Source organism: Ambystoma mexicanum, chromosome 3p (assembly GCF_040938575.1).
Source record: "Ambystoma mexicanum isolate Mex_15411 chromosome 3p, UKY_AmexF1_1, whole genome shotgun sequence".
Classification (NCBI taxonomy): domain Eukaryota; kingdom Metazoa; phylum Chordata; class Amphibia; order Caudata; family Ambystomatidae; genus Ambystoma; species Ambystoma mexicanum.
Genome location: NC_090925.1, coordinates 324,041,091 through 324,055,712, shown reverse-complemented (window position 1 = coordinate 324,055,712; position 14,622 = coordinate 324,041,091). Strand labels below are relative to the sequence as shown.

At 44.9% G+C, this 14,622-nt stretch overlaps 1 protein-coding gene across 7 annotated transcripts in view; it reads left to right on the top strand.

Annotated features, from left to right (window-relative positions):
* The window catches only part of RTEL1 (regulator of telomere elongation helicase 1), a 1,752,068-nt gene that overhangs the window by 263,664 nt on the left and 1,473,782 nt on the right, over nucleotides 1-14,622 (top strand). For all 7 annotated transcript variants that reach the window (XM_069650890.1, XM_069650893.1, XM_069650896.1 and 4 more), the window contains one exon: nucleotides 13,589-13,742. In XM_069650890.1, the coding sequence (XP_069506991.1) occupies nucleotides 13,589-13,742 (154 nt within the window). The remainder of the gene's footprint in view (nucleotides 1-13,588; nucleotides 13,743-14,622) is intronic.

The following is a 14,622-nucleotide window of genomic DNA, read 5'->3' as shown; positions in this document are numbered from 1 at the left end:
AGTTAAAGTGGAACCGAATTATGCCACGACGGTATTTAGGTGAGGGAGAACGTATCAAATATGGTGGCAGAGTGCCTATCCTTTTTGATGGGAAACGCACTGTCACCATCACGAAACGTTAAACAAAGCTCACAGGTGTTAATCCAGTCAGTCTGGTATATCTTTTGATTTAGCTTTATCAGGATTAAACAACAGCAGGTTGATGGTTATATCAGCTTTAACCAGTATACAATACACTTTGTCCAAACAATTATTAGTGAACATGCAATGTTTATCTGTAAACAAATACTGCGAGAGAGTTTTAAGCAAAACGTTTTCATTGGTGGACAACAAACATTTCCTAAAGAGAGAGCACAGGCGCCAGCTGTAGTGTGCCTAGAGAGAGAGCAGCCCCAACTCGTATCTCATCCATGGAATCGGTATGCATTGGGGCAGGTGTAACACTGTGCGCCATCATTTCGCTTTCCACTGATTAAATTTGAATGGAGAATCAGTGGGAATGGTTTCCAAGCCATATAACAATATGGGGATGATTGTTTTGGTCCAGAAGTGCCACGCAGGCAGGATCGAGAACTTGACATATTTATGCATAATAATGCAGGCTTGAGATATGGCTGAGGTTAACTTGGTCTCCACCCGTTCCAGCTGGCCCTGTGCTTTCAACCGCCCTTCAAAAAGCATTCCCAAATAACAATAATTTGATACAATAACAATAGGAATGAGACCAATGGTCCAGACAAATGACAGAGGGCCTGTACGTTTAGGTGAATATTGTACGATTTGGGTTTTAGTAGGGTTAATTCAAAGTTCATTGAGATGTACATATTCTTGAAACATGTCAAGTAAACGTTGTACCCCAACCTGGGTCCTAGAATTTAGGACCATATCATCAGCGTACATAAGCAATTGTATTTGCTGGTTATGCAATTTAGGAGAGTCTGAGATGACCCTTGACAGGTGATCTTTAACATCATGTAAGTAATAATACGGCCGAAGCTAGTGAGCATCCCTGCTTTAATCCCCGAAATGTGCAGATTCTTTCTGACAGAATGCCATCTAGGGTTATTCGGATTCGAACAGATGTTGCATGATGTAAAGAATGAATTATGTCGTAAAATGCTGATGGTCAGTTATCTCTTTTGAGCTTTTTCATCAACAACAGCCGATTGACTGAGTTGAAAGCTGCCTTTAAATCAATAAACGCAAAAAAAAACCTGCTGCTTAGTCTCCTGACATTGAGCTTTTATTGTATTAAGGGTCAATAGGTTAATATTGGTGCCCATTCCCGCCATGAAACCTGTCTGATTGCAATCACGACGGTTATGGATCCCAGTCTAGATATTAAATTCGCGGAGTACCACCCTAGTGAAGATCTTGCCCGGAGCGTCTAAAAGCGCTATAGGGCGATAATTCGCAGGGACAGTTCGATCACCTTTTTTAAAGATTGGAATGATTATGAGGACTTCCATGACGAGGGAATAAGGCGTTTATGTAGTATGCTTTCAAAAATTGTAGAAAGTATGTAAGCCCATCTTTCTGGATAAGTTTTAAACATTTGGTTAGATAGCCCATCTGGTCCTTCCGCTCTAGAAGAACTTATCTTCTGTATAATAGCATAGATGCTTTCGTACGAGGCTTCCAAATGCCAGGTCGATGTTGAGACCGGCTCATAGGGCCAAACAGCATACTGGGGGTCCGCATACAGAGTTAAAAAGTGCATGACCCACGTTCGCTCAGATACTCCATTCAGTTGGGCATCTGCTTGCTGATGGCAAGTATGGTTATTGAGAATAGACCACATTCCGGATGAGTTTTTATTACGCATTGCGTGGGCCATTGCCTCGCTGTCTTGCTGGAACAATAATGACTTCCGCCCACGTAACCAATTTTTGTATCTACATTTGGCAGATTAATTCTTGCCACTTATTAGCTGACTTAGAAACTAGAATTTGCCTTTTGTTCATCCTATATTCCGCCTTCTTTTTTGATACAGTTAAATTAAGTGTGTGGATGTCTAATGATGTTAGACCGAGGAATTGTCACCGTCTGAGCAAACGTTTAGCAAGTCTGTATATTGATTTTCATAAGATGTTTTCAATATGTCAATAATCAAGTGCTCAAACTGGTTCAATGTTCTCGATGTCCATCTCAAACGTGTACGTGAGCTATTAACTCCCAGATTGCCATGATAGTAATCCTCCCTTCGTGTTGGTGTCAAGTTAAGATTAAGCTCAAGAATCAGCAGACTGTGGTCACTTTTTGGATGATCTTTAACACTGAATAATGCAGTGTTTTGGATTAGATTAGTATCGACATATATATAATCGATTAGGCTGGTCAAATGCCCACGATGCCAGGTGTAATGAGGCGGGACATCACCTTGTACTGATCCATTAACCATGTGGTAGGTACGTTCATGCATGAGTGATGACCATTTGCAGACCACTTGGCTTTGGGGCCCAGGCCTCCAGCAATCTAAATTGAGGTCGCCCAGTACGATGGTATAAGTGATCATGTTATTCAGTGAAATAAGGTGAAACATATCATGAAGGCCGGCAAAAAAGGTTTAATCAGACATGCTGATGGCATTTCGATATATATTAACCATGGCAAAAACCGTCTCTCCGTTGGAGATTCTAACCAGCTGTATATGTGCTCCCATGGAGGCCCATGGTGCAATTGAGAAGCCTGCTTTGATATTTACAGCAACAAGAAGGCCTGCCTCCTGTAGGCACAGCCGGAATCAGTGTCAATTCATAATTGTCCCACAATGGGGGTTTGGTTAGCCATGTCTCCTGTAGTGCAATGATGTGATAGAGATCAGACATCTCTCTAAATGAGGCAGTTAAATGTCTGACCACTAGAGTTCCATCTAACAACATTGATTTCTTTCTGTTACATTATCACATTGTAGTGGTTATTGCTGAGAACTCTCAGATGCCCAGGGTTCTCTAGAATCGCGTCGGGTGCCTTGATATATCTTGGGCATTGTGACAGGGACTTTAGGTTTCAAAAAGGCAATCTCTGGGTCCTCTGCCAGCAAGAACCCCATATTGAACAGAACCATTTTATTACGCCAAATTGATTGGAACACCACACCTGAGGGAATCCAAAGTCTAACTATAGAAAGTGGAGAGTCAGTTAGGAATTCGATCTGATCCAAATCACATGAAGAAATGTTACATAACGCATCAATTTCCCCAAAAATATTCAGCACACTTTGCTGATTTAGATCATACACGGGGTGGTTGCCCTCTCTGCATTTAAGAATCAAGGTGTGAAACTTTGCTCGTTGTGGATTTAGGTGGCGAGAGGGCAACCAAGTTTTTGTTTTGCAAGGTGTTGATTTCGCAGTGGTGGGAGTGCCTGGAAAATTGGATGACCAACCATACCTGCGCCCCAATGAATCATTGGATTGAGGGTCAGGAGTGGTTGGTTGATGGCAACCAGACCTATGGGTAACACCTCTCGCCACTTCTGTATTGCACGATAGCTCGCCCTGCGTTTGAGCAAATGCCTTAGCCAGATTAGCAGATAGTCATCCACTCTTTTTTTGAGTTCATCCGTCAGGGTCTGTGGTACAGCAGTATCCAATGAATGAGGCTGTTGTGGCATGGGAGCAAACAAGACTGATTTTGGTTTGATAGAAGGAGCCATGGACAGTTGTGGTTGTACCATTGATTTCAGAGACCCAGAATTTACAAAACTCAAACAATCAGTACTTCGGGTTGGCTTATCAGATGTTGAAGAAAGTGGGAGAATTTTTTGAGCATCACTCAACGAGTTTACTAGTTGCGAGAGTGGCGATAGAGGCACTGTAGATTGAACTTTGTTACATAAATTAGGAGTTGGCAATAAGGACTGATTGGATACTCCTGTTGTTTTGGGTTGCACATTGACAATTGGAGCTGAAGCACCTAAATGCTGGGTCTTGGACGAAGCTGAGGTTTTACCAAGAGCTTTAAAGAAGATGTTGAGAGTGGTCTTTGGATTTTTCATTCCAATCATGTTTTTCGTTTTTTTTTATAGGAATCAATATTTTCTTTTTGTTGTTGTTACGTTTAGGATTCCTCGCTTTCAGTTGTTGTAAATGACTCTGACCAACAGTCAAAGCAGGTTGAATGCTGGGCAAATCCCCAGGGCGAGGAGGCACTACTTCACTCGCATTGTTTTCCAATAATCCAATAATGGAGGAGCAACATTCTACATATGAGAAGGTTCAGGGCCTATAATGCCTGAGATTGGCGGAAGTGGGCAAGGGGCCATGACAACAGGAGTCACCAATTTTGATGTTTGAGGTAACATTTGTACAGAAGAAAGGTTTTCATTGCCGACGGCCAAATGGCTAGAAAGCATGACAACAGACTTCTAGATTTTCATTACTTAGGGGTACTTTTGAAATTCGTTGTGTAGAAAGCCATTTCATTAGGTCTTCAAATTGAAGGGCTTGCCGAGTAACTTTGGTGTCTAGTGATTCGAAAAGTTTGCACAGACTGTAAATGGCAGTGTTAATTGCTGTCAAAGCGGGTTGCACCATTAGTAACGTTTGGTTAGGGTGTGGGGTTGGTAATGCAAAAGACTTCAGCATTGGAACTACAGAAGACGGGTCACTAGGTACACAAGACACACAGGGCACATTGGTAATACATTTGGGCCCCCTTATAGAGTGGACTGACTCACATATGCTTGCATTGATTGAGAGGGCAATAGAATCCAATACTAATTGGGGAAAAGCAATTGATGAGATGGACATATTTGAACTGCGCACAGCAGGACAATTTTTAGTAGATTCCATCATAGTCATGTCTGAGATTGGATGAGGATTAATACGCCTCAAGGGTGTGCATTGTGAGGTACTGACTTTCCTTATAGTCAAGGGAGAAGGCGTACGAGACTCGCATGATGAAATGGAAACGGGGGACAGAGAAGAGGAAATGCCTATTCTATCGTTGTGAAAATGAAAAGGAAATCGGGTTTGTTTATTGGGAGACCGGGGAGTAATCTATGTGGCAGAGAAAAATGTTTGGGGTAACAGCGCAGAGTCTGGGTGGCCTGGTGACAGTGGGTGAAGCTGGGGTGCAAGTGACAATGGTGCGATGGATGGCATGTTCGTTGTTAACTTGTAAGAAGTGTAGGAAGTCATCAATGTGAAATCCTGAAGCGCACTTTAGGGGATAGTGCAAAATAAGACAAACACAACAAAACGAATACAGTCTTACCCAAGAGAGACACTCCACCAAATATTATGCAGTCCGTCACAATAAATACAATGTAAAAAGATTGCAATAGGATAAATCTTCCAGGTGAGTAATGCAACCTATGAAAATAAGAAACAAACAGGCCACGTACTGAGTAAAACAATTCGCCCGCGGCACCATGGCTACGCGGCTAAGCGTTACTCAACTCGGTACTTGCGCGGGCGATGCGCGTGCTTCGCATTCAAATACAATAAGCCACTGAGGCGTTGAAGTGCACGGGCCAATCTCAGCCAGGAGAGGCGGGCCAAATGCTTCTGTCACTCAACCTATGGGTAGAGAGAGATGCGTGTCAGATGCGTGGCAGCACAGCAAATGTTCAGGCAAATGTTTGAGGGAGGCTTGTGCACAATGTTAGAAGTTAAATCACCTGGCAGAGTAGCTTGCAGTTCACGGCCGGCAGGAAGAGAGGCAGCAGTTCACAGCACAGTTAAGTCCGGACAGCAATAAACACTGCGGTCAAACGGTACTCAACTCAGTACTTGTCCCAACACATTCCAGGGGAACTCAATCTTCTGGCGGATGTGCTCAGCAGAGACTTCCCACTGCCCGTAGAGTACGAATGGCGATTACACGAAGACCTCGTCTCCAACTTTTCGCGCAATGGGGCTTCCCAGAGATCAACTTGTTCGCAACTCTGGTGAATGCTCAATGCCAAGATTACGCCTCCAGGTACCCCCAGAACCGATCCAAGGGGGAACGGTTTCTGGATTCCATGGTCAGGGAAATTTGTTTACGCTCCCAAACGCCCCCAACTCACCTACTGAACAAGATTGTGCACAAGATACACCAGGAACCAGTCACCATGATATTGGTGGCCCCCAAGTGGATCTGCCAACCATGGTTCTCTCATCTGATGGAGATGTCCCTATCTCCGTCAATTAAACTGCCTTGTCTGTACAACATGTTATCTCAGAACAAGGGAGAAACACTCCACCCATGCCCGCAAACCTGGTTACTGGACTTGGGTCTGATTTTTAATTCCATGAAAGTTCATCTTGCTGCCCTCTGAGCCTACACCACATCACAACAGAAGGTGTTGTGGTGGAAAGTAATGGTTATTAAGGCTTTCATGGAAGGGGTTAAAAGAATTCACCCCCCCTCCCCCATTTCTAACCCGGCTCCCGGATGGGACCTAAATGTGGTATTGACTAGACTTAAGGGGTCTCCCTTTGAGCCTATGCATAAAGCAAGTTTCAAGGATCTTACATATAAGACAGCTTTCCTAGTGGCCATCACTTCTATAAGAAGAGTTAGTGAACTACAGGCCCTTTCAGTCCTAGACCCTTTTGTTACAGTCCATATAGATAAGGTGGCTCTGCGCACTCAATCTTTGATTTGCGCTTACGTTTATTTCCAAGTTCCATGTGAACCAATCAATAGAGCTGCCTACTTTCTTCCAGAACCCCGCTAACATGGCCGAAAGAAGCCTACACACATTAGATGTGCACAGGGCTGTCATGTTTTACCTGGAAAGAACTAGACCACTGAGAAAAACAAATACATTTTTCGTTTCAGTGGCAGCTGATGGAGAAGGGGATCCTGTCTCTAAATCAGCCATCTCAAGGTGGATTGTCAATTGCATCACACTCTGTTACACTCGTGCTAAGAGAGAACTGCCCTTCAAGCCTAGAGCACATTCTACTCGAGGCACTGGGGCTTCCATAGCATTCATTGCAAATGTTCACAATTAAGGTTTCAGGTTCTGGAGATTATCATAGCGATAAGTCTTAAAGAACACACAAAGAGATGAAACGCACAACGTGAAACATATTGGATTGACCTGCTTGATGCATTAACTCCAAATGGGATGAATGAGGAGTTTGATTTCAACTGTTTTCTTTAGATGGTCAGCCCTGTTCAATGAGCATACATTACTTTCCAATGAATAAGCATGTCTATTGACCCTATGGATCGATATTTAGGTTTTCACACATAGGTTGTAGAACTTAAAATAACCCTGAACGTTATGTAATCGCTTGAGATCATACAATAATTTACTTCTTTCATTAACCTTGTTGGTTTCGTTCTAACAGTTCTAACCCTTACAATTGTCTAGAAATCAGAGGCTTGGACAACAGACAGCCATATGGTAGAGAAACTACAATGATTATGACCTTTCGGCATCAATATATTGCTTGTCTTTAAAACTGATCCAATAAGTTGACTATCAGCAGGACTTATACACACACTCCTTACGCGAAGGTATAGTTTCGCATTTACGGCACAATGATGGACAGATGTATCTCGATCTACCTTGTAGGTGTACCACATTAGTAACTCTAGCTTTTACAACTTTTTATTATTTTTCCTGTTTTTATCTGGATTTTCATTTCAAGGTTTTTAGAGTACCTAATGGTGGAGACACATTCTTATTAATGAATCAAGGGTAGCCATTGCGACAGACCACGAGTTGGACTACTTTAACTGGATCTCACCCATGTTGTATTGTCTCTTCAAGATGGCCGTCTGTGATCACTTAAGGTGCCACATGCTTGTCGTTATCACGCAGTGTGTCACTACGGTTTCCCTAGCAACCAGCAATTTACTTTATGGGTTCTTGCAACGACCGCTCACATTTGTGCGGAGCGGCGAACATATTATTCAGAACGCTAGAAACGGTAAGTTCATCAGAATTTTGACAGCATTATGGTAATGATCGTTGGAGTGTAATTTGTGAACTTCATATATTTTCACAGAGGAACTTAATACGGCCAGCTGGCAGTTATCAGATGAAGACCATTACCAGCACTGCAGGTCAGGAACCACACTCCTGGGTGCTGGGGACACTAACTTTTACATGTTTAATTATTTAATGAAAAAGGTACCAATACTAACCTGGGGGAAATGTTACTGAAATGCATCTTGGTTACTGATCACAACACGACATTGGAAGATGGCTATATCGGCATTAGGAAGGAATGACATATTGATGGATATTAGTGATGTGCATGGACCAAACAGAAGCATATGGTAATGGAGTAACTCGCAAATATTGTTCAGAGACTTGGCTGATGGTTCTATGCACTTATTTTTGTTGTTTCTTTAACCCCTTAAGTGGCAGTCCTTGACATTACCATTGCAGTGCGAAGGACGAGATACCTCATCCTTTTTGGCACTGCACTTTGTGCGATCCCTGCAAAGCAGGGATCGCACAAAACTAAAATCCAACCCCCGGGCTATGTGAGGTGGAGGTTCCTCCAGGCCCGGGAGTTGGATTTCCTTAAGATTCACGTCAGCGTGCGTAATGCACGCTGATGTGAAACTGAAAGTAACTTTCGCTGCGGCAGCCATTTTCGGCTGCCGCAGTGCAGAGAAGGTGGGTGGACACCTTCCTCTCGCTCGATCTGCAGCATTATTGTGATTTTCAGATCGAGGGAGCTATCGTTGGAAAGGGGAGACCCTCCCCTTCCCAATGACACCTTATTTGAAGCATTGCTGGGCACGGATCGTTTGATCCGCGCCCAGCATTGCCACTAGACCACCAGGGATCTGTTTTGAAGTGGGGGAGAGGGGGCTGCTTTCTATGTTAGCAGCCCTCTCCCCCCCGTCCCCCAAAGCATGGGGCAGCATGTTTTGCCCCCCCCCCTCTAATGGGCGGATGGGCACGGTAATGTGCCTATCTGCCCCTAGGCAAGGGGCAAAAAAAAGATGAAATTATGTTGGGGCGAGGTGGGGGGGACTAGACCACCAGGCCTTTTATATAATTAAAGGGGGGTGGCCCTCTCCCCCCACCCTAAGTGGATGGGGGCACATCATGCAGTCCTCCCTGGGGGCATATTTCTGCTCCTAGGAAGGGGTACTTGAGATGCCCCCCATCCATTTGGGGTGGGGGGAGAGGGCCACCAGAAATCTTTGAACAGCCCCCCGCCAAGCTTGCGGCAGTATGTTTTGCCCACCCTAGGGGCAGATGGGCACAGTAATGTGGCCATCTGCCCCTAGGGAATGGGGAAAATCAAAAAACCTGATGTGGGCCACCCTAAACCACCAGCGACTTAAGTAATGAAAAGGGGGCTGTCCCTCTCCCCCGACCCCAAATGGATGGGTATGGCCTCTCATGTAGACCTCCCTGTAGTCAGATTGCTAGTGCAATCTGCCCATAGGAATCGGCAAATGTGTTTTTACTTGGGGGTTAGGGTCAGTAGACCACCAGGGCATTGATCGGAGAGTAGTTATTTGTTTTTGCTGGGGTGACCATAGGTAACAAATGTCTTTTGTTTAGTTTACAGCTTTTTCTACGCGAGCAGCGTTATGTGAGAACTGTTTATTATTCTACGTTTAGGGCCCATTTTCAGTGGGGTGGGTGGGACTGGGGCTGGATTGTTGGTGGTGTGCGGGAGTGGGCCGTCTGGGGAGGTATTTTGGTGGGCTGGGACACAATTGGAGGGTCAGGCCACAAATTGCCCCCCATGCCAGCATAACTTTGTTGTTTCCCTGGGAGCATCCCATGTGGGTTGACCGTCCGCAAGCCCAGGCTGCACCTCTCGCTGTGCTGCATTACAGATGTCACCTTCGGGGAGGAATGGGATCCTGCCGGGGCTCCCTGAAACTGTCGCTGGCCTTGTGGACAGTCAACCCACATGGGAGACAGCCGCCCAAGGCCAGGTAAATCTGTCCCCCCCCCCACCTTCCTGGAGCTCTGGCTGGCTTGCATTACAGCTTCTCCCTGCGGGAAAGGACAGGGACCCTGCCGAGGCTCCCTGCGACTGCTGCTGTGCTTGGGGGTGGTTGACCCACATGGGAGACGGATGCCCAAGGCCAAGGCCAGGGACAGCACCCCCGACCATCCTGGAGCTCTGCGTTTCAGAATTTCCCTCCGGGAAGGGACGGGGAACCCTGCCGGTGCTTCCTGGAGCTGCCGCTGTGCTTGGGGACGGTACACCCACATGGTAAACAGATGTCCAAGGCTGGGGACATCACCTCCAACCGTCCTGGAGTTCTTGCTGGCCTGTGGTACATGGATGGTCGACCCAAATGGGTGACGGGTGCCCAAGGCCTGGGACATCACCCCCGACCATCCTTTTGCTCTGGCTGGGGTTGCGTTACACCTTCTCCTTATGGGAAAGGATGGGGAGCCTGCCGAGACTCCCTGAAAGAGCTGCTGGACTTGTTGACGGTCAACCCACATGAGGGACAGCCACCCAAGACCATGGACATCACCCCGACCAGCCTGGTTCTCTGGCTAGATAGCATTACAGAATTTCCCTCGGGGAACGGACCAGGACCCTGCTGGGGCTCCCTGGGACTGCTGTTGGACTTGTGGACGGTCAAAACTTTTTCTTTTCCACCCAGGTAGATGCACCCACACATGTGAGGTACTATTTTCATCTGGACACCTGTGGGAATGTGGGATGGTAGGACATGTGTTGTTGGCGGCGTGTTTCAGTAGTTTCCAGGTAGGAAATGTCTGAAAGTTTAGTTTTTTTCCCCTAAATTTGGGACTTTGCTGGGGCTTGTGGGTAATACATTTTAAGACGATTAGCCCAAGTCAGACGTCTGTGGATTCCCACGGGTGTCGTCTTTTCGGAAATGGATGGGGATCCCTGTTTTCCTTGGTGGCTGCGACACCCCAGGCCCAAATCTATAGGTTGTCTCCCCAAACCCTTTAAGGGATTGCAGTGGTTTAGCCTTTTCCCTTTGCGCCCAGGTAGGTGCACCCACACGTGAGGTACCGTTTTCGTTGGAACGCCTGTGGGAACGCGGGAAGGTAGGACATGTGTTGTTGACGGTGTTTTTCGGTGGGTTGGCAGGGGGAAATGTATGAACATTTTTCCAGCCAAATTTCAGACTTTGCCGGGGATTGTGGGTAATAAATTCTGGGGCGATTAGTGCAAGTCCTAGCTCTGTGGATTCCCACGGGTGTCTTCTTTTCGGAAATGCATTGGGTTCCCTGTTTTCATTGGTGGCTGGGACACCCTACGCCCAAATCTCTAGGGTGTCCACAAGAGCAAATTCCTGCAAAGTCTGCTCTGCCGAAAAACTTGGGGTTAGCAGTGGTTTAGTCTTTTCCCTTTGCACCCAGGTAGGTGCACCCACACATGTGAGGTACCGTTGTCGTTGTAACGCCTTTGGGAACGTGGGAAGGTAGGACATTTGTTGTGTTTGCTTGATTTTCATAATGTTTTCATACATTTGTTGCTGCACTTTGTCACACAACCCTTTCATTTCCCAAATGTGCCCTACATTTAGTCGCTACTTTAGGCACTATACGCTTTTGAAACCTGCACAAGTCACCTACCCTTCAAAAGGTCTGCCTGTGCTCTTTCAAAAAATGTATGCTTGCCATTCCTCACCACATTTGTTTTCCTTATTTACACATGCTAAGTACGTCTGTTTGGGCCGTAATAATAAAAATCCTGTGTACTATGGCTTTGTTTTTAGCTTGTGGTATTGCTTGTTTTGTGAAACATTATGAAAAATGTGTGATTTCTTAACTGGAAGCGTTGAGGGGAATGTAGCAGAGCATTGCTTTTCTCAAAATTCACAGAAGCCATTGTCTTACCGGGCCATCCACGACCACCACATACCTTTTTTTTTATATGTCATTTTTCCAATTTTTCCCCAAACTATGGACATTATCCCTACATAGTTTTGCCTGACCTGCGCAAATCACCCCTTCCTAAACTTGGGAAGACAGAAAGGCCTACATTTCTGAAAAGTGGACATTTCATTCAGCTTTCCTACCCTCTTCCATTCCGTCCGCGCATGCCCTATTGGAATTAAGGGCAAAATCTCCTACCTCTAACAAAACGGATGGTAACCATATAAAAATGTTTTTTTTCGTTTCCACTCAACCTGTTCTTGAAAGCCTGGAAAATGGCGAATTCAGCACCGCAAACCATTCGTTCCTAGTTCTTACAAGGAAAAAAACACAGGCCTTTTTGTACATCATTTCATAGGCATGTTCTCCCTTTTTGGTTATTTTCTCACACCCCCGTACAGCAAACTGGGATTGCTTGGTGGCGTTATGACCACCTACATGTGGGAAGAAAAGGGTCCGAATTTGGCTGAGATTTCTCATGTAACAGAGGTTACAAGGGATTGAATGGCGACATACCGAAATCACCAAAAAAGGCCTTGGCACGGGGGAGGGGGGCGGAGTGTAAACCCTTGGCAGTTAAGGGGTTAAATGTTGTTTTTGGTGTTGTCAGTTTTGTGGCCCAATGTGCGTTATAACATTTCTTTTTGATTACAGTTCTGATCCTGGATATAACGGATAAATGATGTTTTCATTCCACTTTGACTTCTGTGAATAATATTGTCCGTTTACACATTTGACATAATTGTTGTGAATACTGCTCAACTGACGATATTCAATATGGACATTTACGATCTTACCACCTGTAACGACTATTGTTTGACTTGCATGATAAAAGATGACCTGTATGCGCCCTGAGGAAGGACTTCGATAGTCCGAAATGCATCGGCTGTGGGTGCGTCTGCATTTACTCTAATTAAATTTAAGCCACAGTTGGAGCAAAAGAGAAATGCGGAGACGGTTGTGTATTAATTCTATATAAAAAAAACTTGAATTGAAGATTTCAATCAATGAACATACGAATCTAACCACAAAGTGGCTTTTATGGAGTGCAGCCTACACCGAGGCTCCTTCCCTTTGCATTTATTTTGTGTGCCCCCCGTCACAGAGGCCGTTACCATTGGGTTTGCACCCCACTCACAGGTAGTAGATGCTATTACTTTTAATAAATTGAAGCTGAGAAAATACAAGGAGAAGCAGTGCCCACTCCCTACTTTCACTCTTAACCACTTTGACTAACTCTGCGTCCACATTTGTACCCCATAGTCCAGCACTTTTTAGCTTCCTTGATGTGATGACTTCCTAAACCACCAGTGTAAGCCATCTAGTTTCAAGTGGATAGCTCATGAGTAAAGGGTTGGCCTCTCTCATGATACCTGCCTGCGCACGTTTGAATCATGCAGCATCGCTGACTCTTTCACTCATGCTTCTGAGGTAATAAATTGAGTACCATTAAAACTGGTGACTAGGAATCTGCATTTAAGCATTATATAAGGACAGAAATCATTTCCAGGCAAAGTAATGGATGTGGTGCATTGGTAAAAATGTGCAATTCTTGATGGCCACTGTCCCTAGACCACTAGTAGATAAGCAATTTGTGAGAATGGTATTCAGCGTGTGAATCTGTGACTCTTGAGACTATCCTAAAACCACAGATACATTTTACAGTGGCACCAACAACTTTGTCTTTATCCAGCTTCATTCTCATCCATCGTTCTGGGTGGGACTCCCTAAAACACCTGTCTGAACCATCTAATGTGGACCATTAACTTTGCATCCCTTTCTCCTCTTACAGGAGCGCATGTGTGAAGAGTCTGCTTCCTTTGACCTGACACCATACGACTTAGCTTCGGCGATGGAGGCCATTACCCAGGTCTTGCAGGAACAGGCTGAAGTTGTCCAGCAGAATGACTTACAAGCCGAATTCAACATGGGCTCCGTCCCATCAGGTGTGTGCACTATGAATTGGCATAGGGAAGTTTGAATGCATTGCCATAACTGAGACCATTTGGCAGGTGAAAAGGTGCCAATTTTAAGTGAGGAATGTTGGCAAGCTTTTCTACTGGTCCTCTGGGGGAGGTGTTAGAGATCAACCAGTAGTGTGTGCGTGCAAGGTTTCCATCAAATTATACCTAACCTATGTAATGGTAATGTGATGGAGCAGGGCTGGCTTTATTCATAGGATTGGAGATGGGTGGTAAAAAGGTATTGCTGACATACACCGGAACATATACACACCATCACACAATGGTTCCATTTCATTTCATCGCCTGTAATTTCATCCCGTAATTTTAACATGCCCATTCCATCAAAAATGCTCATTTTATTTTTGGGGGGGTCCTCTAAAACACCCCCCCCACACATACTTTTGCTATTGCGTACCCGCCCAAACCCTCATCTACCCTTTCCCACCCCCCTCCCTAAAAAATTCGATGAGCACATTCAATGGAATGTGCATGTTAAAATGCCTGGGGCTGAACATGCAGGCGATGAAAGGACGTCGTACCCACACAATAAAGGAAGGTCTGTGCAGTATATTACTGAAAATGTGTTAGTTATATTAAAGCATTGTTATATTGAAGCATCAAGAAATAATTACATTTGCATGCACATGCTTTAACATTATAAAAACATGCACATAAATAAGAATACAGGGTTTACAAACAGAAACAACTATCTATAAAAGTACTAGGCACATTTTTACAAGTAGGTAATACTTTCATATACATTTAGAAGTTCAGAAAGTTTTGTACATCGAAATGAAGGTGCCAAGTCACTAGGCAGCCCTTGGTTATAATAGATATTCACAAATGTTTTAGCAGAGTGCCA